At 38.3% G+C, this 27,771-nt stretch overlaps 2 protein-coding genes across 6 annotated transcripts; one reads left to right on the forward strand and one right to left on the reverse strand.

Moving 5' to 3' along the window:
• Positions 1-340: 340 nt before the first annotated feature.
• On the reverse strand, positions 341-19,662 carry PBLD (phenazine biosynthesis like protein domain containing). 2 transcript variants are annotated; one of them, XM_076339386.1, is made up of 9 exons: positions 19,602-19,662; positions 16,242-16,341; positions 12,611-12,709; positions 11,965-12,074; positions 11,778-11,807; positions 11,161-11,249; positions 9,822-10,000; positions 8,025-8,087; positions 341-2,367 (listed from the first exon to the last, which is right to left on the reverse strand). In XM_076339386.1, exons 2-9 carry the CDS (start codon positions 16,300-16,302, stop codon positions 2,255-2,257), a joined length of 744 nt encoding a protein of 247 aa, XP_076195501.1. In that variant the 5' UTR covers positions 16,303-16,341; positions 19,602-19,662; the 3' UTR covers positions 341-2,254. The 2 variants fall into 2 exon arrangements, with proteins under 2 accessions (XP_076195501.1, XP_076195500.1); XM_076339385.1 differs by lacking the exon at positions 19,602-19,662 and adding an exon at positions 18,720-19,387.
• On the forward strand, positions 19,649-27,433 carry HNRNPH3 (heterogeneous nuclear ribonucleoprotein H3). Of its 4 annotated transcripts, none has more exons than XM_076339381.1 (10): positions 19,649-19,735; positions 21,133-21,270; positions 21,802-21,940; positions 22,494-22,681; positions 23,095-23,181; positions 23,529-23,647; positions 25,100-25,235; positions 25,492-25,572; positions 25,657-25,743; positions 26,079-27,433. In XM_076339381.1, the coding sequence occupies exons 2-10, from the start codon at positions 21,153-21,155 to the stop codon at positions 26,153-26,155; spliced, it is 1,032 nt and encodes a 343-aa protein (XP_076195496.1). In that variant the 5' UTR covers positions 19,649-19,735; positions 21,133-21,152; the 3' UTR covers positions 26,156-27,433. The 4 variants fall into 4 exon arrangements, with proteins under 4 accessions (XP_076195496.1, XP_076195498.1, XP_076195499.1 ...); XM_076339383.1 differs by having other exon boundaries at positions 22,494-22,636; XM_076339384.1 differs by having other exon boundaries at positions 26,044-26,147.
• The last annotated feature ends 338 nt before the right edge of the window (positions 27,434-27,771 follow it).

Genomic DNA, 27,771 nt, shown 5'->3' on the forward strand with positions numbered 1-27,771 from the left:
GTTGAAGATCACATGGCACTAATGTTTGTTTAAATTATAGTAGCCTCTTCACAGAAATCTACCTCTAAGTACTGTTTCCTTTCTTCATTTTCCGTGCTGACTTTGGCTTTTGGAAATTAACATAGTTAAACACCACTGTGTTCCTCTTCTTGATGTGAAACTCATGCGATTTTGAGTCTGAATTCTCATTTCAAGTATAATCAGACGTTTCATTTGATGCTAAGGTAACTTAGCATTCAGGATCTTGCTCAAAGTTAAGACAGTTAAGGTAGATTAACTATATACAGCTAATAAAACCAACAGGTAAATCCTTCACATGAAAACGTGAAACAAGGCCACACAAATTCTAAATAATTTTATTTGAAGTTCACACAACCTATTTTTTGCACTAGGAAAGATGGACAGAATTTGTCACAACAAGTAATTTCCTTTACTGTTGACTGAAAATATGCAATGTATTAAAATAAGTCTTAGTGAGTAATTAGAATCACCAGGTGAACTACGCAATATTTCATGAAAATAAAGTTGCTACTCAGAAAATGAGTGCTCTTTTTCTTGCCACTCTCAGCAGCCTTGCTTGTTTTGCATATGGTTGCATGTTTAATTAGCAATCCTTCTGTAAGTGTCTGCAATTAGCACAGTGATGATTAATAAAATAACTCCTTTAAAGCTCCATTTAGGCAGCAGAACTGCACAATCAGGTATAATTAATTCATCATTAATAAATCATGGCTGATTAACTAAGCTGTTGATTACAAACACATTACTGCATGGTCTCCCACCTGAGCTCTGGTGATTTTTGTATCCTGAACAGAAATAGAAGCAAAGTAGTAGTAAACTATTAAAAAAAAAAAATGCATTAAGCAGCAAAGATATTGGTTTGGTCAGGAAATTTAGATAGCAAGTATATTTAAAATTTACTGGGCTTTGTTCATTATTAGTCCCCTTGAGTAAAAAAAATAATTGTACTATTTGTTAAATGTGGACGGGAGAACAATAATTGCTTCTTTAGTTCATTTATATTCTTAAAGGAGGGCTTTTTTTTTTTTTCCAAAGCGTCTCGGATTATGGGCCAGATTCACTCTTTGCATAAGCCAGCAGGAAGTAGCAAATGCAGCAAAACAATCCAAATATCCTTGGATTCTCACACTGCTACTTGCCTCCAGCTACTCAGGCTTAAGTAAGATGTAAGTTACAAGTTATGATAAAATTCAAAATAACTGGAAATAGGGCAACTTGGCACAACTAAGTTCCTCATCATTTATAAAGGGCTGACATGCAGCTATTCCCAAAGTATGAAAATGCCTTTGAGTTCAAAATACTTCAGCCTGAAATATTGCAAAGGAAAAGAACTAAAGCAAAGCTTAGGACAAAAGTGATTTGAAAGGGAAAACAGAGTTTTAGCTAGAGTAACTGAAACAGTTCGATATTCCTAATAAATTCAGAGAAAGACAAGAACACTAAAGGAGAAAGCGACAAAATCTGAAGCAGTACATTTCATGAAGAAAATTACAGAAGAAACTGTTAATTTAGGAGCAAATCTTCAGTCTTTGAAAGGTAAATGATACTGCTGTAACCAGTAAGGTTTTCTTTCAGATTTTAACCAGTTTTATGTGCATCACTATGTCAATCTCTTAAATCTTTCTGCTAAAACTTTAATTAAAATATTGACTAAGCAGCAGTACTACAAGCCACTGCAATACCATTCATCTTTGAAAAATACTGTTCATAAAAAGGGAACCATAAAGCACATTTCTAAACCATTTTTTTTCATATTTTAATTCAAGTAAATTAATGAACATATGAGCATCATTTCAATATATGGCAGAGAGATTTTTTTTTTTTTTTAAAGGACTGTAGTCAGATTTCATGGAGAATGACTGAATATGGAAAAAGTTTGATTATTTTATCAATCAGAAAAGTTTACAATTCAATACAGGAAGCAGGAATGGCCTTTAACGTGAAAATTGGAAATAAAGAAAAGAATCATTTAAAAGCAGAAAAACAAGGTAGCTGTCCTTGGACATTTTCCGAGATCAGTGTACATATGAAGTGGCAAGATGAAAGTGAAGAAAACAATACCAAGGATCTTGAAGATTAGAAGTGAGCATTTTCAAGCAATTTTTAAAGATGGACAATAAGTAATCAAAGACTTTTGAGCACAGTGGTGATTCACTGCCTAGAGCTAAGATATAATCAGCATAATATGAATAATGTGAAAGTGCGGGAGATGAAATTGTTAGTGTCAATATCTTCAGAAAGTCAGGTTTCCTTTTAATACAACAGCAATTTGCCCCGCAATGTCAACTCTTCCATCATTACGCAGTGAGATCTTCAACTCTCCTCCACGGCGGGAACATTGAAAAGCTAAACAGAAACAAGAATCCACAGTTAAAAAACTAGTATCTATAACAAATTATTCAAAAATCCATGAAAACTCAGGGAAATGAGGCCTCTGTCTCCAGAAAGAAAGCAGCACCAGGGCAAGCACTGCACCAGGGACACCCTGGATGAATTGTCTTTACGGATGAAGATTAGCTGAGGGTGTATCTCAGACTAGAACTGGTCTACTGAGTCTGACAGATGCCAGTTAATACAAGTAGTGAATGATAGTTTGCTGTGACGTAGCCAACCAAGTTTCCTTTGTATATCTAAAGAAGTCTTGAATTCTCCCATTCATGAGATAGACAGTTTCTGTAGGTAAGAAGGAAGAACACCAAGTATTATCTGCACAAGAATGAAGAACCACTTCACCAGTATTGAACATATGAAGTAGATACTAGGTTCAAAGAACGTGTTTAGCTAATGGGTAAATAAAACTCAACCAGCCAGTGGAAAAAGTCTACAAAGAAACATAGATGCTGTTTCAGCTGCCACAAACTGAGATCGAATTCCTACATAGACAGGAACAGATATTGATTTATATAATCCTGAATATATCATTTAATACATCTGGATAAAGTTTAAATAGAAATAGCCTTCCACTTGTAAGTAATTACAAAACCGAACTTTTGCCTAAACTGTTTAGTCATACACAGGTGGGACAATAACGCTCACTCAGCACGTTGAGTCTGTAGACTTGTTCAGTAGTCCAATTTTAGCTGCACAATTACTTGATCAGAAAACAGTCTGGTTCAGATGGCATTTAACAAAGGTTTGAGTTTCATACAGTGGTGTTTTTGTAAAAGGCTGTAAATGGATGATGAGTCATTAATCTTCACAGTCTCCTTACTCAATGAATTTCCAACTACTACAAAAGTTGTTCAAAGCCAAAGGGCATGTTTTTCCTCACAAACGCACAATTTGTCAATTGGGTAGAGATTGTATTCAGATCCCAACAGAGCATAGGATCTTCAACAGATAGCATATATACTGTACGCTTTAAAACAATTTCTCAGCCACAGCTGACAAGACAGCTCTTCCTTATAACAGGATATTAGATTCTCAGACAAAGCAAACACTCCAAAACAGTGGAAACAGAAGCTATAGAAAGATTGATACTTTCTGTTCTTTTCCATTTACAGAACTACCGGTTAATGTTTTTAACTTGTCAGAACAACATCTACGTATGGAGCAATGACTTCAATTGGAATATTTTGCACACTTAGAGATCCAGACCATGCTAAATTAGATCAATTATTATTGCCAAGTGGCGATACGCAGCTAAACTCTCCCACTCCCTCATGATAGCAGATTTAAATAAGAGAGATTAATTATTTTAAATCTTCAGAGGTTGGTTGGGTGGGGTTTTTTTCTTTCTTTAAATGTGGAACCAGTGCTGTCTGTTTCATGGCAGGATTACTGAGACTGTTTTGATACTGGTCCATTTCTTTTTTTTTTTTTAAAGAAACCTTCAAAGTAGAAGAAAAAAAAAAAAACACAAAAGAAAACTTCACCCAAGCTTATATGAAAATAATACTTGATCTTTTCTTTCTCTCACACAGAAGCATTGATATTTCACACTATGTCTGAAAGTAAACAGACCTGCATGGAACATTTCAGTAACTAGAGGATTTCATTTAATAGCAGTGTCTCCAGAGACATTCAAGCATCTCTGATGTGCACTTGCCTTTTGGATCACAAAGTTGTTGCACGTCCACCCATGTCTATACTGACTAGGAATATCTCATACTACATATACATTTTATACGTTTTGTATGAAAACAAGTATGTACATTCTGATCTGTAGAAATAATACATAACAGCTGAATTCACAGTGCCCTGAATTCCTCTGTGATCAAGCTGAGACAGAGGAAAGTTTAAGAGTAGGTACAAGGACTGTGAGATTGAGCATGCTGATATCACAGAAACATAGATAGAATCATGCACCACTGCATTCACAAGGCAGCCAGTGGCCTTGTACTAATATTATCCTGTTGTTTTGAGGAGCTTATCAGCCTAGATGTATCTAAATGACTATTTCAGAATTTGAGAAGTAATGGATTTTCTTCATGACATCATCACAATGACATCAACTCAGGAACAAGTGCCACTCTTGTAAAAATATCTATTTTTAGAAATCACCATTATTTTGGTTGAATTTCTAAACCCTATAAAAGGACTGATGAAAGAAGCACTTGTCCCTTTAACTTAAGTGATGTTAAGAACTCCAAGACTTTTTTTTTTTATTCTAAGAAAGAAGGTAGATAAATCTGGTGATAGATGGAGGGAAACACCTCTCCTTTAGCAGAAATGTTACACTTGTGTATAAATCTGATGTGGTCAATCTATATGTTGAGATTACCTGAGAAAGATGGAAGCTGGAATTAACTCTGCAAAACTCTTCACTTCTTGAGAATTCAAATTAGCAAAAACTTAAATACAGGTAGATTTATTCTACCTTAATAAAGCAACTTCTTCACAAAAAAAAAAAGTGAGGATACTGAAAAGTTAGAAGATGGGACAGACTTTGTGTTGAAAGAAATCCTGGCAAAATTTGTGAAAGTATGATCTTATAGTTATCAAAGTAAGGTTTGGTTTTTGGGTTTTGTTTTGTTTTGTTTTTCCCAAAAAAAAGCTATAAACCTGTTCTGTACTGGGAAGGAATCAGAGAACTTAAAGGCAGTAACAAGAACCAAAATTTCCCCACAAATTAATACAGTTGTCTGAAGTAAACAGGTACAGAAAGATTCCTCTAGCTTCACCTGAGATTAAAATCTGTCCTGGATAAAGCCCTTTTTCTTCACAATAATTTGGAAAGTCTTCTGTAATCTGGTTATATCGAATTCCTTATGCATGTTTATAAATGTTATCTTAGAAATGTGAAAACTATGTGAAAGGCTGGATACAGAGACAGTTGCTACATGTTGCGTTCATTAGCAATTATGAAACTATACATCTGATATGAGAGATTATAATTTTTGAAATATTGCAGAGACTTCAAATGAAAAAAAGGCAAAGACTGATACTGAACTCTGATTTAATACTCAGCTTAAATTCAAGGACATGTACATAGTTTCAAGAAAGATCATAAAGGATTTCACCTTGTAAAAAGACTGGAAAATTCTCTTTGTAGTTGATGGGGGTGTTTGTTGTTTGACAATTTGGTCTAATAAAGTAGGAAGGGAACCCAAACACAGGAAATTATGTCTGATACTTCAGCAGAGATGCAGCTGACCTCCTCTGAGGTCACAAAACCCAGAGAGATCTGACAATAGATTTAATGTTCCTCATTTTTACATTATTTCATATGTGATCTACTTTGGAACTAACAGATCTTTCATTTTATGGAAGAAAATCTTCCTTTATTCTTGCAATAAAAGGAAGCTATTGGATATTACAGATATTACAGAAGCTACCACAAAGGTTTCTAAAAAGTCAAAAGATGCTCTTATTTATTAATCTTCGGTGATATGGAATCTTCTTGATTGCCAGCCATCTTTTGCAAATAATCTCATTAGTAATAGAATTCACCCCAGTACTACCTGATACCCTTCAGTCACGTGCATGTAAGGAAAAGTTACTTCTCGTAAACACATGTAGAGACCACACGTTGATCAGACCTCAAATTAACTTGTTCTCTTTAAATCCGTTTTGTATGATTTCTACCCCAAAAGAAGTTTGAGGACACATATGCATGAAATATGAAAAAAAGAAAAAAAAAAAAAAAATCTATCTGGTGGGAAGATAGGACTTTTTTTTGTGCTAAACACATTAGAGAAGCTGATTACAGTATCAACTGCCTTTGCTGCTTGATATAGTTTCTCTAAAAGAGGAAATGGCACAGTACATACAAAATACATAAAAAAGCAAAACAGGTAGAAAGTATCATTTAAAAATACAGACAGAATTCCTGTCTATTTCATTACTTAAAGAAGCAGTGTCTATAGATGGCACATAAGAGTTTCAAATTCCACATTAACATCCAAAAATGTCAAAATCTTCTGAGAAACAGCCAGTCCATAAGGATGCATTACCAAAGACCGTTTCTCCTCTTCAGAAAATATGTTGGGATTTTTCCCCCCAATATTATGGAAACTATCACAGATTTGGGTGATGTCAATGCAAATACGAGATCTTCAGAACAGAATGTTAAACCTTTCCTTCAATCCACAATGGAGAAGGTCTCAGTCATTGTGGATTACCATACTGAGCTATGGAGCGCAAACAGATCCTTTAAAGACCTTATTCTCAAGAAAATCCATTTTGAGATTCATTTGACCAAATATAGGAAGGCTTATGTTTAAGGTAGCTGTTTGGCTAAGCGTTCACTTTTATGGACAAGGAACCTTATCAGTTCATGGATCCAATCTCTGTTCTAAACTAAATGTTACCAAAGACTTAATTGTTGTCAGGTGCACGAAAGAATTGTAATCCCCTGCCCGCTCTTAGGGAACCAGATAGGGACTAGGGTATTTTGTATTGCTTCTGTTCTCCCATTCTCTGGCAAAGCACTAGAAACATGAGAAGCAAAGACACTCAATGCCTCTTTATCTAGTGTTTTCATGTATTAATAGTTTCTCTGTTTTTTTTCCACCTAGTTCTTCAGTTTCTTGCTTAACAACAAATACGTGATCTAATAAGCATATCTCATTGATTGAAAGAATACCAATAAATCTCTTCTGTGACTTCAGAGGTCTAGTCATCTCAGATTCCTTTAAGGCTTAATCATTTAAAAGTAAGACTGCAAATAAAATCACAAACAAATAAAATTTGCCAATGCCCATTTATCTTGTCCCCATTCTTACACATTTAAGGTCAGTCACGTTCTTTCTGTTCTTGTAACATAAGTGACTATTCTTTCTTATATCCTTCCTTGCTACCATGTAAAAGATCATCATCCTGAGGAAAACTGATCTTCATACCTAAATGCACAGATGTATCAGAAACTAGAAAAAATCCTGTACCATAAAGCACATTCTGTAAGTAGAATCTGAATGTTAAAAATACATCATCTCTTCTTATCTAGCCATAATAACACTAGCTATTCTAAACCCGAAGTTTCCTAAAGAAGTCACTGAAGGGATTAATCTGGAGTAATTCTCAAGAAAATTCCAAAATCAGGCAGAAACCATATGACTTTTTTCAGTCTCATCTTAATATACATGAAGGGAAAGGGAAACACTGTCCAAATTGTACTGAAAAGTACACATCGTTAATGAAAATACCAATACATGTTCCCAATACCCGAAATGCAAGCCATAAAGACCAAGTAGTAAAGTAAAATTCAATCAAAACACATAAACAACATCATCTGAAGTTCACCAAGCTTCAGTTATGATGAAAGTTTATGAGAACTAAAATCCAAAAGCTAAAATCAAAAACTAACTGCAGAGAATTATGATCCAGAAACTGACACTTCGAACTCCCTGTGGGCATGATGTGTCTTGCTGGTGGGTAGAAAAGAAAGCAATTTCTTAAAGCTACCTCACACACAAAATACTACATAATATTCTATTCATATTGAGAAAATGGATAGGGAGTTATTGCTACAGTTTAGATTGTAGTAATAACATAACTTTTTCTTTTCTAGTGAGTAGCTTTTACATAAACAGGCAGCTTTGCAAGAAAACAGTTTCTCTTACCAAGCATTTCTTTCTTCCCCAGCTGCTCTGACCAGTAGCTGCTTAAAACAGCATGGGCAGATCCTTAAAAGAAATTGGAAAACAAAGTACATAATTAAATTAGAATCACTACTTTATAGAGCAAGCACATTCAAAATGTAAATGTCATGAACAAATCAAGTGCCATATGTGTGTTTACAGCAAAAACACCTAAGAGTTTGCACAGCAGACAGAACTTAAGGCTTTATCATTTCATTTATTTATGATAAAGCAGTATTACTTCCTCATCCTCTGGCTTCAATGGAAATTTTGCCTAGATGAGGGCTTCATGATTAGCCACAATTGGTAGGAATAACACATAGTACTGATTACAATACTTGAGCAAAAGTACTCATTTGTTTACCAAAAGTGAAGTTTCCTAATAACAAAATCTCAAAATATTAATAACAAAATAATATTCATCTAAACATGAGGTTATTCAATGAAACATGAACAGCTACCCATCAAAAATCTGAATAGGCTTTTGAGTATTTTTTAAGAATAGGAACAGGTGGATAGAAGTCACTGTGTAAAACAAAAGTATTTCCTCTCCTAACAGTTTTCACAAAAAAACCTCAGGTTTTTTTTTCAGTTTTGAATGCTGGTAAGTATCAGGATGTTACTCAATGAGATCTTTAAGGTCTCACCACAGCTTCTGAAAACAAAAAGACCAATTTCTTGTTTCCTGACCAGCAGATGGCTTAAAAACTTAGGATGACTTCTCAGGTTCATAGCTAGAAATGCTGCTTCAGTCTACATAAGCAGCTAGGGGCAAAGACAATCCACTGGAAACCCTACTGTGAAGTAACTATAATTATCAGGGCTCAAGGACACCAGGACATGTAGCATTATTAAGAAATCATTAGAAAAGAAATATAATACAAAGCCATAACACTGTTAAAAGTATACTTCAGCAATATAATAAAAAGATTTGTTTCTATAAAAGAAAGGACACTTAAAGATGGAAGACAAGCAACAGTGCTCTATGACAAGCCTAGAAAAATCTCAGATATTCAGGAACCTTCTAGACTCTGACCCTGGCTTTATCAAGAACGCAGGACTGAAAGCTTAAGAAATAACTGAAATACATAGCTTATATTTCTTTGTAAACCTTTCTTTCTGTGTTGAATACTAGCATTATTCCAACAAAGAAAGTTTTATCTTTATTTAGCAAAACATTTAATGAGCATTTTTGACCAAGTTCTCAGCTGACTAATAACTAACCTGTGATTAACTGGTACCTAAGCAAATAACATCATTCTGCAGCAATCAACATCACACCTACTGAGTGGAACATCAAAGGAACAGGCAGAGAACTAGTCTTCCTGCCCCTAAATATACAATTAGCTGAGTTCATATTATTCATAGGCCTGAGAATATCCACAATAAGTATCATGAAACCAGAGGAGATCTCAGTTGAAGTGCAAAAAAAAAAAAAAAATTGCAGAACACCAACAGAAGTGGATATGAACTTCTACTGCAATACTCATTCAATACCAAACTAGTCTCTTGCTTTTCACTAATTGGAATACTTCAGGGAAAAGATCTGAAAAAGACACAGCAATATCTGGCCTGATGACAGCAAGAAGCTGATTTTTTCTGAATGAGTTGGCATCAGCCATGAAGTTTTCAGTTTAATGAGCACACTCCTGCTATCCACATAAAACAGTAATTTATAAGAGAAACTCCCAAGTACAAAACCAGATTCATGAAGTTTAGTAAGAACCTTTTAATTGAACTGAAACAAAAGTAGTAGTTGTTTATCACACAAACGCATACCTGTAACAGGATCTTCCAGAAGTCCATACCAAGGTGCAAAATACCTGGAGTAAAAATCATGGCCTTTATGTTTTCCACTGGAATTTCCCTTAAGAGTGAGTATGAGTCCTTTCACCTTTCCTGTCTTTTCAGCTGACAAAAAGCGTTGTGCGCTCACTTGCAGTTCTTCCAACACAGACCTTGAATATAATTATAGAATTTTAATAGCCCATATTCTTCATTTTACATGAATTTAAGTATTGAAAAGAAACATAAAACTACAAAATCATCTTCTCTACGATCCCAAAACAGCCACAGTAAAATGTTAGAGGAGACAAGATTCCTAGCATTGTCCTCCCAATGTCATTTGACAGAAGACTACCCTGAATATAATACACTCCGAGTGAGCAGAGAAAAAAGTTCAAGCCACGCATTTCCTATTTATTTCTGAAAACAGAGCATCCTGGGATATTAGCTACAAAAGAGCACACTTTTGTTTCAACATTTTAATCATTGAAAGAAATATTTCATCACTACAGAAGGCAAAGAGTAAGCACTCCACCTCCCTTCAGAGCAAGCAAATAACTAACACCATTCAGATCTTCATGGGATTCTACAACAGTCTCAGGTCTGTGAAGTTGCAGATACCTCCCTACAAAATACAGTCTGAAACAGTAAAAATAATAAATACTCAGCTGAGGATATTTCTATCTCCCCACTAGCCCAATCTTTAAACATTAGTTAGGCCAAATTTCAAGTGAAAATAATAGTAATTTGGCCTGATTAAAGAAGTTGTGTTTCGGCAATATATATCCAAATTATACTTGACTTAACAATGAAATTCAGCTCTCTGAGATCAACATATGCTTTGGAATAATTTGAATTGGAATTTCCTCTATAAAGCTACTTATGATGTTGTTAAGTATGCGTAAGCAGATTACAGTCAAATGGGAATAAGAATCCATGGCATTCTGTCAACGTGCGCTGTCTCACTAAGCGGACCTCTATAGCTATGCAACTATTACTTCTTCATTTGAGAAGCAAGACTCCTAATTTCCTGCTAGGTTACTGGATCATTTTTTTTATTCAGATGGATGGGGGAAATACACCATCATTAAAACTGTTTCCTACACCTCCTTTTCTTGGAGACAGATTTCAGATTGATCTTATTCAGCTTTGCAGGCTCAACAAGCTCACATTAGAAGATAAAATAACTATTTAACACAGGAGTTTAAATTAGAGTTTTTAATCTCCACCTGTTTTAAAACTAGACAAAAGAGCCTAGTATACAAGGAATAGAGGTTAAACAAGCAGACTCAATTTCTGCACACTTGATTTAAAAAAAAAAAGTATAAGACACCTTTCATAAGCATCACTGAGGCGGACTAAGAGTTTCTTTGTGTCAGGAGAATAACGGAGATCTTGAACAATCATGTCACCAACGGCTGCCTGGTGGAAAAGTCAAAGGAGACAAAGAAAAATGTCGTCATTTGAATATGAAATATTATTTCCTTAACATTTTCATAGAAGAAATTCCCTGCTGGAACAGGGCTTATGCAAAGTGTTTCATGCAGCCCTCAAGTACACGCAAGCAAGAAACGTAAATGCACTAAGTGCATGAATGGTTAGGGGTAGGTGCTAAGAGCTCTGTATATGTCAGCTTGGAAAGAAATTCACGGACCTAGAAGAGGGCAAGGACACTAGATTGCCCTCACGTGCATACAATAGGCTGAAAATGCCACTGAAATAAATACTGACACTCCAGTCAATGGTAGCGGGAGACAAAAGTTCAACTGCAGCCTTTTGGAGAATTCCATTTCCTGAGCTGCATGACTCAGATCTTTAAAGTTTACTGTTTCAAGTTCAGGAGTACATCAAGCAATGCCCTGTTGCCACTTTTCAGCCATTTTAATATACAAAAATAAGTATAGCTATTATAAATGTGCTTCTAAGACCACATATAGATTCTTTTTTTACCTTTATTAACTCTTGTACTTCCTGAAGTACCTGAAGCAAAAAAAAAAAAAAACCCACACTGTAAAAAATAGAACATATATATGTATGTATCCATCCAATTACAGACAGACAGATATACTTACATACACATACAAACATAAACACATACTTTCCTTGAAAGCCTTTAATGAATAAAATTTTGACTGACCTGTGGGTAGGTTAAGTAAAGTGGTAAGTCCAGGACAATATGATCTTCCACTTGTCTGGCTTTTAATTCCCCACTCAGCGTCACAAATGTGAGAACTGAATTTGTGTTTTCTAGAGAGAGAACACTGCAACATTATTAAACATAAGAATTTGAATCTAAATTATTATAGCTCTTAGAGTAGTTCAGTATATTCAGAAAAAGTTAGTTATGCAGCTACAATATAATAACTACAGTAAACCTGTATTCTGAGAAAAAATTCCCAACTAACTCGATAAACTGCTGAGGCTAATAAACAGCAATTGCCAGTGAATCTTTCCTGCACATTCCTAGAATGAATGGGAATTTCCTTTTAACAGAAAGAGCAATATTCCCTATTCATCAAATTCTACTGTATCTCTCCCAGATAACATTTGCATGTTTAGCACTTTTCTTAAACAGGAGTAATAGTAGGGCATCGGAATCCAAGTGTGGGCATCAGACTACAACCTTATAATTACAGTTGTAGAAGACAATACCTAAGGTATCTCCATATGTGTTCTCTAAATGTTCTGAATATTTAATTGCCTCTGTTGTAGAAAATAGAGATCTTCTTAATTAGAAGTAAATTTTCTAAGTAGTTATAGTAATAAATAGCTTGTAAACATACTTTGTATGTGAAACAACACAGCAGCTGCTGCAAGTGTACCATGACCACAGAGAGGAACTTCATTGGCTGGGGTGAACCATCTGAGTCCAAAGCAGGAACCTTGAAAATATAAGTTTATTTAGCGTTATTAAGTAGAAGAAGTCTATTTCTTCCATTTATCTCAAAACTTTACACAGAGCGATGACATTTCAGTTAATCAAAATGCATGTTATAATCAGTCTTGGTCTTAAACACACTTTTAGGAACCTATTTTGTACTGATTTTTGGAATAGCTATTGCTTTTGAGTCAGGTCAACAAAAGGAGTCTACTACTAATGGAGGAAAGCTACTTTGTTAGAAGAGCAAAGAAGCTGCAGAATAAAAATGCCAGCCGGCCTGGGAACTAGGCCTGGGAACCAGAAGCATCCTTGAGAAGTGCAGTTGGCACCTTTGAAGTGCTGCTGGGTAGCTAGAAAGTGGAGACATGCTGAGATTTAATTGCTAAGCATAAAACCAACAAACTGTAACAGCAACTTATCACCTTGAAAAGGTGAAAAATAGTCTGGAAAAAGGGGAAAACATCCTGAGAAAGCAAGAATCAGTAACTGCCACTGGCTGTTCTAACTGAAAGAACAGGAAAACAGTCTGCAAAAACAAAAACTGCTCTGAGAGAATAGAAAACATCATCATCTATTGGCTGTTCCAGATGAAAAATATAAATTAACAGCATCTACTGGCCTCTTGAAGTGGTGGTGTCGTATGTTCTCTTATGTCTCTATGATATAAAAATTACTTAATTTTTACCCAAAATGGAGCTTCTCTCTCCGAGAACTTTCTGTGCTGCATATATTTTTCCCTTTCCTAAACAGGTCTGCACAAACTTTCTACAAGATCATGGACCCTTGCTGGGGACACATGGCTGACTCCAAACTCCATGACACAGATCACCTTTGAAGTAAGACTGTTATTTTACTGGTCCCCCTCTGGGCCCACTTCTGGGCTCAGTTTTGTTTGTCTTCCCACTTCTGGGATGGCTGCGTCCCCCTCTGGAATCCGTTTGTCCTCCCCTCTGGAATCTATTTAATGTGTTTGGTACCATATATATACACACATAAGTAATCTATCATCTCTACTGTCATATTATTGACTAGCAGTAAGTTTGTAGTAACCTGTAATATTATATATATACTTCTTGCTGCTATTACTGATTCCTGCTATACTATTGATCACTGATAATAATTTGTAATAGCTTGATACATATTTTTTTTTTCACTTTATTAATCATAGGTATACTTGCTAGTGGTGATTTTTGTGGTAATCTGTAATAAAGTAGAGAATTTAGAAGATGAAACCTCCATGTCCTTGTGTATTATGGAATTCTACGAAGTCACAGTCGCGATCTCTATTCACCTGCAGGCTGGGTTACCCTTTAGGGGTTAAAGATAGTTTTGTTGGTATAATGGAACCTGTATCGGAGCTAGGTCAGTTATGAATTATTTTGCTTAAACCACCAGTCAAGTCTGGTAAAAGCCTCTAATGTATACTAACCCCTCATTTCACTAGAATCATATTTCTATTTGTTGTTTGAAAAAATTGGAACCCAAGTGCACCATACTTGGTTTCCTGTAGCTTTTGCAGAGTTCTTGCACCATGGCATTTAAGATAATGCTTATGAAAATATATTTCAAGTGAATAATTACCATACAAACACAACTAAAATGTGCAAAAGAAACAAACAATATTTTAAAAAAAACAACAAACAAGTCTTGTCATTGCCCCTGTGAAAAATTAGTGCATTAAAGTCAGTTCCCTATCTAATGAAAACAAATAAAATCCCAACAAAACCTAGTGGATGAAACTAATGGACATGGCAGAGAAGTGCTCCGAGACAGGGCAGACGCAGAACCCAGCTATGAGCCTGCCCTGTAGTGTTAATGCACTCCCCCAAGTGGCAATTGTGGCTGAAAGCAGGAGGAAATGGAGTCAGCCAGGACTGACCAGAGACAGACCAGCTCTGTGACCCAGAACACCTGCCTGGATGCTTGAGACATACAGCTGTACTCAGACTGAGAAGACATTTTGTACTCTCAAAAATTAATGTATCCCTAAAATAAGGTAGATTTTTTAAAATTAAAATTAAATTAAATGCACTGATCACAAACTCATACTCCTGCAAAAAAATTCTCTTTGTCCAGGAGCCCTTACTACACCAATTAATGTTCCAGAAGCAGATGATAGTCTCATAAATGACATTCTAATGTTCCTGGTCTCATCTCGCTCCCACCACCCCCCAATACACACATTCTCAGGTGCAGCTCAGTGACTAAATTCCTTCAGAAAAAACTGTGCACCTCTTCAGCAGCTGTGTGGGTCTGATGTCACAAACTCTACTCCCATTAATATCAAAAGCACTTTAATGAGAAAGAAGCTGGCATTTTACATGCTGTTGGATATGGATGACTTGAAAATAAATAAATGTATTAAACGTATTGGCAAGGTGTTAACATGAAAAACATTAACATGAAAAATGAAAAGTATTATCACTTCTTGATTCAAGCAATTAGTCTAACCCTAAAACAAATTCCAATTTATTAACAATAGGAGTAAGTGACGATAGTTATTACTTTAAGAAAATCCTCTTTCATTACAGAGACTGTACAAAATCCCATTCCCTGAACAACCAATCAAATGACAAAGAACAGTTTCTTTGCATACTGTTCTAGGGCCTCTTTCAGACAGACGATAACCCCGAAGCTGTTTATCTCTCTCTGCCACTATGTCGTATCAAAGCAAGGGCATGCCAACATGATACCTTAACCTGGAATCTAACTCTGGGCTAGGGGGGTTCCAGCCCCTTGGCTCATGCCACCACACAACTGCAAAGAGAGCAGATTCAGCAAACTGATTCAGCTGAAAACTAATCCACAAAGCGATTTTGACTGGACTTTGTATTTGTCTGATATTTTCTACCTTGTCTAGTGTCCCTCCATTTCCTCTCCCGTCATATATACATGCCCTACCAAAGAACACCAGTGAAGTCCCTCCACTCAAACCAATCAAATGAGCAGCCTAATGTGTTTGATTTGGGCAACTTCAGATTTCCCAGTTTTGTTGGAAACCTGAATTTTCCAGTATTGGCTCCACAGACAGCTTATGAGATTTTATGACAAACTCAAATAATAGCTTACAGTTACCCTATTGATGATTTCCTGAACAGCCAAGCCAGAGTCTACTCATTTTGCAGTCTTGTGCATATGGAATAAGCACGTCCTGTCTGTATTCTTCTGCTTGTATAATAAGAAATTATCTCAGGATATTATTAGTAGTAATGGAAGTATTAACTGAAGGATCTTTGCATAGCATTTTTAGGAGATTTTCTATATACAACTTGCTTATTTAGTACAAGACACTAAAACAAATGGTCTAATTTATGAATAATAAATGTTTCTATATTGCAAAATGAATTTGATATGCAGCACAAATACTTTAAAGAATCATGTGCAAAAGGCTTATTATTATTAAGTAAGATACATCACAATTCCAAGATTTGGCTTTGGCTGCCTTACAAATTAGCACCATTCCTTATAAATATACCCACAGTGTCTTCCTATTCCCTTGTAAGAGATTTTGGTGGGTAAACAGAACCACTCACTTTTGGTAAAGTCATCTCCAGGGTGCAGTTTTCTGATGAAAGCAGTTTCTGAAAGGTTCATTTCTGTTGCAATTTTTTGGTGCAAATCTTCATCCAAGTCCTAATGATGAAACAACAAATCTAATTAAAAGCAGGCCAAAAAAAATGCAGAATCAAACTTTCTGTCAAATAAAAGAAAATTAAATGACTGTATTTATAATAAAACATAGATTCATTTTTATTTCAAAATAGTTTCTGGGACTAAAAACAAACTTTAAGCATAAAATGGGATGACTAGTTCAATCATTGTGATACATGGGGTATTTCTAATATCTGTCCTATTAGTTTACAAATTCTTGGAATACATGGAAAATAAAATTACCAAAAAAACTAAACTCAATCTTTCCATGAACACAAATATTTTTTTAAAGTCGTGATTAAAGTCACACTGAGAAGTCATTATTAACATAATCTAAAAATAACTACAACTCTCTTTTTATAACTCTGAAAAATCCATGCCAGTAAGAGGTATCTAGTAAAGGCTAGGGCAATGGCCAAGATGGCTGATCAGCACTTACAGCTGTACCCTCGATACTACTCTTTGAACAACAGGAACAATATGCTAAGTCAGTAGAAGCTGAGAGGAGATAAACCGAAAAACAAAAATGCTGGAGCTCTCACTACATTCTGCTCTAACTGCCTGCAGATTTAAACCAGTGAACATTGATCCCAGGATACCTGAGCTGTAGTGATTTTATGAAATTCTACTTCACCCTTGTTCCATTGCTCTTTCCTCACAATTATGCTGACTGGCCAGGTTTGAGAATCTGGTCTTTAAAATACAAATGAAACAGAGTGGACCTGGTCAGGTTCAACCTCTGACAGATAAAAATTTGCTCTGCAAACTTTACTTATTTCCCTTAATAACTTTAATCCTTTTCAGCCAATGATCCCATACTACAGATATGAAACAATCTCTGATGTGTATCATAGACCTCTATTCGCAGAGTGAATTCTATACAATGAAACAACATTCTAACTTTTTACGGCAACAACTGCCTCTCCTTTATTCCAGGAAAATAGTTCTGACTGTCAATTACTCTAAAGACACTAAACCAGAACAAAGACCAACCAAAGCGTTATTAAAAATAATATAACTTTATTGAAACACTGCCATCCTGTGGCACTTCTGAAACACAGAAAGGGCTTGTTTTGCCATTCTTGCATTACTCCCAACGGTTTTCATAAAGCATCTGCTGAGACTCTGAAGGGAACAGAGAACAGAAATATTGCTGCTAGCTGCACCATACTTTCTTGGAGCTTAGGATAAAATTATGAATTAGAATCTCAGCTTTAACTGAATCTCAGCTTTAACTTTGACACTAAATCCTCTAGCCCCAGGTACTGTAGAAAAAACTTTAAAGTCTCTACATTCCAAAGGCAACATGCAAATAAGTTGCCCTCACAGTATACTAATGTAATGAAGTAAAATTAATATAAAAATGCAATTAGAAGCTTATAGTTTTAAAGTAAGTTCATTCTGAGAGGGATTATTTAGATTTTAAGGGGGCAAAAATACCTCTGAAGTAAGACGTTCTCAGCTGGTTTGGTAAGCAGGCTATACCATAACTTCAGCTGGTCTGGTAAGTAGACTATATTGTATGAGATCTAGATAGGCTTAGGAACATCTAGAAAGGACTCATATTATCAGTACAAGCTATTGCCATTGACTGCTCTACATATATTTTCATACTTACAATTTTCATCAGTTGTTACTACACAAATAATATAAGGCCTATAGATTTCTAACCCAGTTTAATAATTAGTTTTTAGTAGAAATTGTCAACAGTGTATCAATTAGTACCAACTGTTCAGAACACCTTGATGAGGAGGATGACTACTGTCAATTGCACTAAAACTACCATGCAACTTCAAAGCAATAAAAACTGGCTGCTTAAACTTGGCTAAAGCTGAACCTGACACGCTACTGGTGAAAGACTCAGATCCAGGTCTATACTCCCCCTCTTTCCTTCCATAGAAAGAGAAAAAATTGAACGAAAAAAAATTAAAAAGGGGAAAAAAACCCCAAAAAAACCACACCAAAATGAAAACCCACCCTTTAACACTTCATTCAAAAACTAGAGTACTGATTCTGTTACTGCATTTCCTTTCAGAGATTTCATTCTGAATCCATTGGCTTAATAGATTAAGCCATTTCTTTTTGACTTAACTCAGTAAGAATAAAACCAGTATATTCCTTAAAAAAATAAAATTAAAAATCCACAAAAAATACAAAGTATGTCTTGTATGAAATCGTTCTGATGGAAAAAGAGTACCCTTGTGCTAATTTATCTGTATTCTGGAGCAACAGCAAACAATGCTTGCAAGCATAACTCCTGAGTAAAGGAAGCAAAGTCTAATGCAGTGCTGAGTGCTCAGGTCAAGTAGAGTGTTAAATGCCACTGCAGTGCCTCATAAAAGTTATTTTTTTTAACTTACATTTTCAAGCAGACAAACTGCCGCAGGATTTCCAGCAAATGGCCGGTTTGTAAATGCATCAACCGTAAAAATAGGAATTTGCATTGTCGTTTGTGCCTATTCAGTCTTAAGCTGTTTTCTGCAAGGTACTTTCTAACCTGTTTTACCCCCAAATGGTAGCAGAACTCTAAGTTAATATTTCCCTAATGGCAGGAGGAGCCAGAGGCCCCCCACCCCGTCACTTCCGAGCACGCACATGGACTCAAGCCTCCTTCCATACCCCCAGCGCTCAGCACCGATTGTTTTCAATTCTTTAAAACAGATTTTAACCTCCCTCTTGCATCGCCTGCTACCAGCTCCAGAACGCTTTAACGGGACCTTCCACCACAGCGCCCGACCCAGCCTGTCCCGCGGTAAGGCATTTACGAAGGCAGGAGCTGTGCCAGGTTCCCCTTGGGTCCGGGTTTACCGCAGCTGCAAAGCCGAGGAGACGCGGGCAGCCATCGCGTGCGCCCATGCCGGACCACCTTCCCCATCCTCCCTCCCAAGCCTACGCTGAGGGAGCCGGACACCCCGAGCGACAGACACTCGAGGGCACGACCGGCCGCCGACACCTGCGTGAGGCGATCCCCGCGCAGCCGCTACGGGCACGCGCCGCGGCCAGCGCCCGCCAAAGAGCTCCCAGCTCAGAGCCCGCTTGGCGCCATGCGAACACAGGGTCCGCGTGACCGCAGGCCTAGGGCGCATGCGCCCCGACGCCTCTCAAGCGGAGTTAGGAGAGGAATAGGCGGGAACTCCCCATCCGCCGCGCATGCGCCGTCACTGCTTCTCCCCGGAGGCGCGCATGTGCCGGTGCCGCCCAGCCGGGGCTGAGGAGCGCGGCGTGGCTATCGCGATACTTGCGCGGTCGGGACGCCATCCTGCCCATCTTCGTTGCGTAGGTTTCGAGCCCGCCGGCCGGTTGGAAGTGAGGAGGAGCTTCCTTCTTGGCAGAAGCTCCTGCCGGGGCACGTCGAGGGGTGTGCGAGGGTCTCCTGGTGAGTGGAGAGGAAGAGCGGGCTGAGCGATCCCTGGCTAGGCCCGCCCGGGGTGCCTGCAGGCAGGGTGGCGATAGCGGTGGGAGCTCGGGCCCTGAGGCGGGCGGGCCTTTCCGCCCCTCGGCGCGGTGTCGGAGCCGGCGCCCGCCTGGGGGAGCCGTGGGCAGCGGCGCTCCCGGAGGAGGGCGCCGGGGAGGGGGCGGTGCGGCGCCTTTCCGCGGAGCCTCGTTCCCGAGCGCGGCCGCCATTTTGAGTGGTGGAGCTGAGGGCGGCGACGGCCCCAGGAGAGCTGCGTGCGGCGGCGAGAGGCTCCCGGGGAGCTGAGGTTGCGCGGGCGGAGGCCGGGCAGCTCTTCCGAGGCGGAGAGGTGGCAGCGGGGCACGGCGGGCAGCTGAGCGGGAGCGGGGGAGGCGGGAGGGGGGCGGCCCTAAGGAGGCGCCGTAAATGGCGCCGGGAAGCGGGCGGTGGGTCAGGGCCGCGATTTCGGCGGTAGTCGGCGTCGCGGGTCGAAGGACGGCGGCGGGGGGGTCGCTCCGCGCCTGATGAGGGCGGTGGTCGCGGTTCCCTCGCTGTTGCGGTTCGGCAGCCGCGCGGCCCATTGTGGGGCGTTCACGGTACCCCACCCCACCCCACCCCCCCCCCCCGCGCGCGCGCGCGCGCACACACACACACACACACACACACATCCCGGCTGAGGGCGGCGCGCGCGCGCACCTGCCGCCGCGCGGGAGCCGTCCCCGCCGCGCGGGTCCGACTTCCCCTTCCCCGCTGGGGTCTCGGTGCGCGGCGCCCTCCTTGCTGCCCGGGCGGCACCGACCCCGCCGCCGCTGCCCCTCAAGGTGATCCTGCGGTTCCCTGTCTTGTCCCCGGCCCTTGTAATTCGAGGTAACGCATCGCCGGTGCTTCCGGAAAAAAAAAAAAAACAAAAAACAACTGGGAGCGTGGCCCGTGGCGCTTTGTTTGCAGACAAAGGAAGGCCTTGTGTTTCCATGCAGGAACCGTTGCGTGGTTCCTACCCCTTCTTCAACTGTCATGCTTAAAAAAAAAAAAAAAAAAAAAAAAAAAAAAGAAAAAAAAAATAACAAAAAAAACTCCTAAAAAACCTTACAGGATGGATGTTCAATGTACTCTGAGCAAATAATGAGCTTTATGTGCGGTGCCTACCCACGTGCTGCCTTCCCTACACGATGTGTTCCCTGGCAGAGTTTGGGGTCGTTTTAGGTGTGTGTGTGCTGTAGCTGTGATAAAGTACAATTTTAAATACGTAACAGAAATAAAGCTCGTTATCCATAATACTAGTTATCTGAAGAAAAACTACCAGATTTCTTTTGAGGGGAGGGACTTAGGCATATAGGGAATCTCAAAAATTTTCCTTTTTTTTTTTTTTTTTTTTGTAGGGGTTTGGTTTAAGTAAAAGATGGACTGGAGTGGAAAACATAATGGGCCAAACGATACAACTAATGATGGAACAGTGGTACGACTTCGAGGCCTGCCATTTGGTTGCAGCAAAGAAGAGATTGTTCAGTTTTTCCAAGGTACCTCTAGTGTAGTCAAAGTATAGTGACTGAGTTTTCTTGTATCTTTTATGCAATGTTTTGCACATTTTAATTTGTAATAGCTGTTAATGGGGTGGATGGGAGGGATTGTGTTAAATTAGTTTATCTTAAGTAAGAATTGTGCCCTGTAAATGAAGTACAAATAACCATAGATGTAGTAAAACACAGTATGTATCTAATTTTGTTGAGGTGGTAAACATATTATGCATATTGGGATAACCTCAATGTTAGCATTTGGATCGGTTAAATTGCTTGATTGGTAGCTATATTTTCTTCATGTAACTTAGGTGGTTGTATTTTTGCATAGTTTAAACAGAAAAGAAGTATGGCTAAATCCATAAATGTTTAATGAAAGATCATTGGCTTGTATTGTTGGGTGATGGGGGAAACAAGGTGGTTTTCTTTTTCGTTGTTGTTGTTTAGATATGCTTTAAGTATTTGCTACAGATGGGAATGTTTCAGCCTTTAACACTGTTCCCCTTGATGGGGTTATTTGTCCTTGGGTTAAAGGGTTGGAAATCGTGCCAAATGGGATAACATTGACGCTGGACTACCAGGGGAGAAGCACAGGGGAGGCCTTCGTGCAGTTTGCTTCAAAGGAGATAGCAGAAAATGCTCTGGGGAAACACAAGGAAAGAATAGGGCACAGGTGGGGATGGAGAGTTTGGGATGGTGTTAAATCTTTATTTTTGGGGGTTGTGGGTCAGTAATGCTTTTGGGGGGGTTGGGGACCATTTTATGGAACTGGCTGTTTTTAAGAATTTTTATATAACTGATCCTAAGTTAACTTGGGAACTACAGTAGATTTGGGGGGTGGGGGAGACAGTATTGCTCTGGGTAGTTTGCTAAACTCAGAAAATTGTTTCAATCGTTCTTGCATAGGGTAATTTGTGATAAATGCTACTATAGCTAGACATTGTTTTTCAACAGTATGTTTTTCATACTGGAAAGACATGTTTTATGCTTAATTTGTACAGCTAGAATTTTCACATAGTAATTTTTGCCACTGTAAAGTGTTTTGTTTTGGTTTTATACACTTAAGATTCTTACGGTTTTGAGGAGAAACTTAAGTTGTATGGTATCTCTAGTCACTTCTATTGGATTGTACGTTTAGTTCTAGAAAACGTAGTATGGCCTTTTATACTATTCAGACAGCTCATGCGTGTATTCTTATTGGTACCTTGAAAATCCTCTTTTATTAGATACATTGAAATCTTCAAAAGTAGTAAGAGCGAAATCAGAGGATTCTGTGACATGCCAAGACGGATGATGGGACAACAACGACCTGGACCATATGATAGACCATTAGGAGGAAGAGGGGGTTATTATGGAGCTGGGCGTGGAAGTATGTATGACAGAATGCGTCGAGGAGGTGGTGGATATGACGGTGGTATGTTTATCTAATGAATGGAGGTTCTGTTGTCAGTTTCATGTTTCTGACATCTTTGTCAAGAAATAAAGAAATGGCAGTAGCTGCAGTACCCATTAGGTTTGACACACTTCTCTCAAAAAATTTTTACTTGTAATGTATCAAAAAATGTGGCTTAGTGTTTAAGATAAAGGGAAGTAATAAGGAAACTGTATTTTCAGCAGAATTTGATCTCTCACTTGCATGTTTCAGTCTTTTTACTATATCAAAGGAATTTTACATTTGCACTCTGTTCAGAAATCCAGGCTTAACAGACTGTAGAGGCTGTTAGCAAACTTCTGGGTGCCCAAAGATTGGAAAATTGGCTCTTGTGCATCGCTTGGTGAACTTTCAGTAATAACGTAATCATTCCTTTCTTTCTCTCCATTGCACAGGATATGGTGGCTTTGATGATTATGGTGGTTATAACAACTACGGCTATGGAAATGATGGCTATGATGACAGAATGAGAGATGGGAGAGGTAAAAAAAAAAAAATTTTGTTTGTTTAGAAAGATTTTTATATTACTTGAGTTGTAAGACTTAGTATTTCGAAGACAGAAATAATCACTTTCTTCACTAGATTATTTTGTAAAGAAAGGAGGTTGTTTAAAAAAAGGGGGGGAATTGGGGAATCTCGGGGAAAATGTAAATATATTGCTTAGGATATCTTCTGGTTAAGTGTTTGGGTTGATAGACAGGAAGTGTAAACATCTTACATTCAGTGGCATAAAGTGAGTGCTTTCAGAAAAACAGTAGTAATGACTTTTCTGGCTTTTCATGATGATCTTACAGGTGTGTGGTTTTGTTTGGTTTGGGTTTTTTAATAGGCATGGGAGGACATGGCTATGGTGGAGCTGGAGATGCAGGGTCAGGTTTCCATGGTGGCGGTCATTTTGTTCACATGAGAGGACTGCCTTTTCGAGCAACAGAAAATGATATTGCTAATGTAAGTACAGTGGGGAAAAAGGGCTTTCTAATGCCAAGAGTTTGCATGTTCTTGTCTTCCCTATTCCAAACTCAGTTAAAGTTCTCAAGCAAGTGATTGATAGCTCTAATACAGCTGCTAACTAAAGTCACAGCCCTTTATGTGAGTTTTACAAAGCTTAGTAGTAAATGAGCTTTTATAAAGGTAATGTCTGAGGTAAGATTACTGAAGAAGTCAGCCAAACTATATTTAATATTAGTCTCTCTACTCTGCTCTTTCATTTCCATAAAAAGTGTATCGGAGAGAGAACAGTTGTTGCAATCAGCACCCTCATTTTAAGGCTTTCAGAAGTTTGTTTAAGCTTAACTGAAGATTTATAATTTTGTAAAAGAGCGATAGCAGATATGAAACTTTGATTGTAGTTTGTATATTTGTTTGTTGACCTGAGACTTACTTTAGGAGGGACAGGGTGGGAAGACTGTAGGGAGCTGTGTCCAGCTGGAGGGGACAGTATCCCGTTACTCGTAAGAGATCAGGGTGGCAGATAAAAGCATGTCTGCAAGATTTTGGGAGTACGTTCTTGTGTCAGTATAGATGTGTTGTTTGTAGGGGAAAAAGTTTTCCTGGGATATAAGGCCTGGTTTAAATATAGCCTGTACAGGGGGGCTCCATCCTTATTAGTTGCGTCTGTATATTATATTATATAGGCAGAACTCCATTCTTAAGCTTGTGCTTGTTTTCTTGGGGGGGGGGGGAGGGTGTTGTTTGTTTGGGGTTTTTTTAATTGAGCTAGATTTTCTTCTATCAGTTTGATTGTTCTCTTTAGTCTAAAGACTCTCGGAGAACGAGGGCCAAACTTCAGGCTTTGATTCAGAGCATGTTACTGCAAGTTGATGAGTAGTACTTCAGTAGTATACCAAAGGTTCGTTTGCACATACTGTTTGGTAAAAAGGCTGTTAGTCAGAAATACCACTGTATTTCTTTGAGGTCTGTAGCAAGGAAGAGCGGTCTGATTGACAGTCAGCTTTTTTTGAATTCCATAAATATGTCCTTGCTTTGAGAAATGTATCTGGCTCTGCTTCTTCAGAAACGAAGTATTCATTTTCCTTTTCCAGGATGGCACCATATTAAACTTGTTGCTTAAAGCAATGTGTGGGAGCAGGAATTTTTGTTTGTATCTTTACTTTTAAAGAAAGCTTCTCAAGCTCTGTAGCTGGAGCTCTTCAAGTTGTGTAATAATAATAAATTGTAAGTGTAGATTGACCTGATGTTGAAGGTCAACTATCACTAAGTAATACTTTGGAAATTAGCAGTTAAATTTATGTGATAGGATGAGATTAAATTAATGCAGTGCTCCACTAACCACTGTGGGATGAAAAAAAAAAGTACCTGGCTTGACTTCTGCATCAGTGTGATTTTTTTTTTTTTTTTTTTTTTGTGTGTGTGTGTGTGTGTGTTTGTTTTTATTCTTAGTTTTTCTCACCATTGAATCCTATAAGAGTTCACATTGATATTGGGGCAGATGGAAGAGCCACAGGAGAGGCAGATGTGGAATTTGTAACACATGAGGATGCAGTAGCTGCCATGTCCAAGGATAAAAATCATATGCGTGAGTGTTGCGTTCACCTGAAGCTTTCATTGACCAGGCTTTAGCGGGGTATATAAGGGTTTAAACTGCATTTAACTTAAGCTGCTGTGCAGTAAATAGACAAATCATAAGCCTTTTTACCATTTATCACACTTCAAACTCACTTTCTGTTGGCTTCTAACTGTTACTTGTAAGGTGAGGGGGGTTTTTTGCTTTGTATCTCTGTGCTTCTGGTTTCTGAAAAAAATACGAAGTAAGGCTTTTTTGTTTCCTACAGAGCATCGATATATTGAACTATTCCTGAATTCAACTGCTGGAGGTGGTTCTGGAATGGGAGGCTATGGCAGAGATGGAATGGGTACGCATCAATCCCAGATTTAGCTGACATTTTGCACAGTCTAATCAGTTCCAAGCCTGTAACGATGCACTTTCTGCGTTTCAGATCAAGGTTATGGCTCTGTTGGTAGAATGGGAATGGGTAGCAATTACAGTGGCGGATATGGAACTCCTGATGGCTTGGGCGGATATAGTAAGTAAAAGTTCTGTTTTAAATGCATTTTGTGAAAGTGTTGCTACATCTGTCTTCTGATGGATGATCGGGAAGGGTGGTGGTGGGCTTTGTGTGCTGTGGAGTATTTGTGCTGGGAGAAAGGGAAGGAGGGTGGCGGCTTAATTTAAACTGTAAATCACTTGGGTTTTTCATGCATTTTGCTACTGCAGCAAATGCTTGCTTAGAAAAATACTGCTGAAGTATTGTTATTTTAGTAGAAGTTAAGTCATCTTCAACCAACTATTCCGTATTACCCATCACGTTTTTTCTTTTTTTAAGGTATGTATGCGTGACCTTGTGTCAATTGTTTGCAGGTCGTGGCAGTGGAAATAGTGGAGGATACTATGGGCAAGGCAGTATGGGTGGAGGAGGATGGCGTGGAATGTATTGAAGGGTAGCCTTGCTTCTACAAAACATCCTGGAAGAAACAGTCTCTGGTCTACTAGACTTTCTTACAAAATTTAATTTCTTTTGTATTTTAAGAACTTTATAATGACTGAAGGAATGTGTTTTCACAATATTATTTGGTAAGCAACAGATTGTGATGGGAAAATCTGTTTTCTGTAGGTTTTATTTGTTGCATACTCTGACTTTAAATAAATTTTTATATTCAAACCACTGATGTTGATACTTTTTATACTAGTTACTCCTAAGGATGTATTACATATTCAAGACTACAGTCGGTTTAAGATGTTGTACTATGGTTCAATAAAGGTGGTTGTACTGTAACTCCTATGAACACTGATTCAGTTCTATGTAATCTTGGTGTAGTGAATGAGTTTGGAAAATTCACTTGTTTAAGGGGGAAAGGGTAGATGAATAGATTGGTTTATTTGGTAACAGTCTTTCCTAAACCCTTTTGATAAGTTGTATGTAATAATCTCAACACAGCGTAAAGCTGTGGAGGCTAAGTCATCGTTCTGGCTTTCTTCCTTGTACTACCAGAATCTGCCATCATCTTCAAATGCACAACTGCATAAACGAGTAGTGCCCAAGGTTTGTGCCTCCCCAAAACCAAGCAACGATGTTTATTTCCATGCTTTGCTGTAGCACCCTAGATACTACTGCATTTCACACGTGTAACTTGCAAAGCAAACTAAAACACTAGCACAGCTTTAAGCTAACATGAAATGGGTCAAATACTAGTTAATTTGAAGTGATCTATGTAGTATTTTTTTTTTCACAAATGCTGCTTTTGGGAAGAGCGGGGGATCTGGAAGCAAGTTAGACTTTTTTCCTTCATGAAATTGTATTGAAACATGATTCGGTCTTTTTTTGCTGCACAGAGCTGATTTGTCTGTATTTGTTCAAAACTTGACAAGCCATTCTATGGATGAGCTCGTTAGAAGCAAAGTATCTCTAAAATAACTATAAGCCCAGTACTTGTTAAATAACACACAACCCAAACACGTTGATAAAACTTTTTGTGCATTTGTGACATGTAAGATATGTAAGAAACTATTGTTTGAAGACACTTAACATACCTGATGTGTAATGAAAAAAGATATTTATTCTTTTGAGCCAGTGTGATCTCCCAAATTTAACTGCTTTGTCCTCAATGCCTCCCTTAAAATGTCAAATGTGATCTTGGGTATTAAAAGTCTGTCACCTGTTTTGCTAGTACTGTGTTACCTATGTAATAAATGTCTTATTGTGGGAGAGAGGAGAATGGAGTTTATTTCGCTAGAGAGTGTGTTCTTGTGTCAAAGTGACTGGAAATCATAGCTGAAAGGGTAATTGGCATAGGAGGCTTTCCAAGTACTGGAGTATTTTTGGATAGGAAGGGGAGGGAAGATGAGATCTTGACACCAGTGATCTTACAGAGCTTTGTTTTAATGCGATGCTCTTAAAAACTAGTGGGTTCTTGGTCTTGTCACTGAACAAAAGCTTGTGTGTTTCATAAAACTAAGATGGCAAAGGTCAGGACAAGAGTTAATCCAGTTGCAGGAAAAAAATATGTTGCAGTAAGGTAGAGGACATCTGCACTTAGTGCAAGCATGTTTTTTT

Source organism: Aptenodytes patagonicus, chromosome 5 (genome assembly GCF_965638725.1).
Source record: "Aptenodytes patagonicus chromosome 5, bAptPat1.pri.cur, whole genome shotgun sequence".
Lineage (NCBI taxonomy): Eukaryota > Metazoa > Chordata > Aves > Sphenisciformes > Spheniscidae > Aptenodytes > Aptenodytes patagonicus.

Bases quoted from the DNA above. Each gene is read 5' to 3' on its own strand.
- HNRNPH3 (XM_076339381.1), top strand. From the start codon at position 21,153: ATGGACTGGAGTGGAAAACATAATGGGCCAAACGATACAACTAATGAT. The intron at 21,271-21,801 runs GTACCTCTAGTG...CTTGGGTTAAAG, and splicing joins GATTGTTCAGTTTTTCCAAG to GGTTGGAAATCGTGCCAAAT. The intron at 22,682-23,094 runs GTATGTTTATCT...TCCATTGCACAG, and splicing joins AGGTGGTGGATATGACGGTG to GATATGGTGGCTTTGATGAT.
- PBLD (XM_076339385.1), bottom strand. From the start codon at position 18,803: ATGCAAATTCCTATTTTTACGGTTGATGCATTTACAAACCGGCCATTT. The intron at 12,075-12,610 runs GTATGTTTACAA...TTCTCTCTCTAG, and splicing joins TGTGTTGTTTCACATACAAA to AAAACACAAATTCAGTTCTC. The intron at 11,250-11,777 runs GTAAAAAAAGAA...CTTTTCCACCAG, and splicing joins AAGTACAAGAGTTAATAAAG to GCAGCCGTTGGTGACATGAT.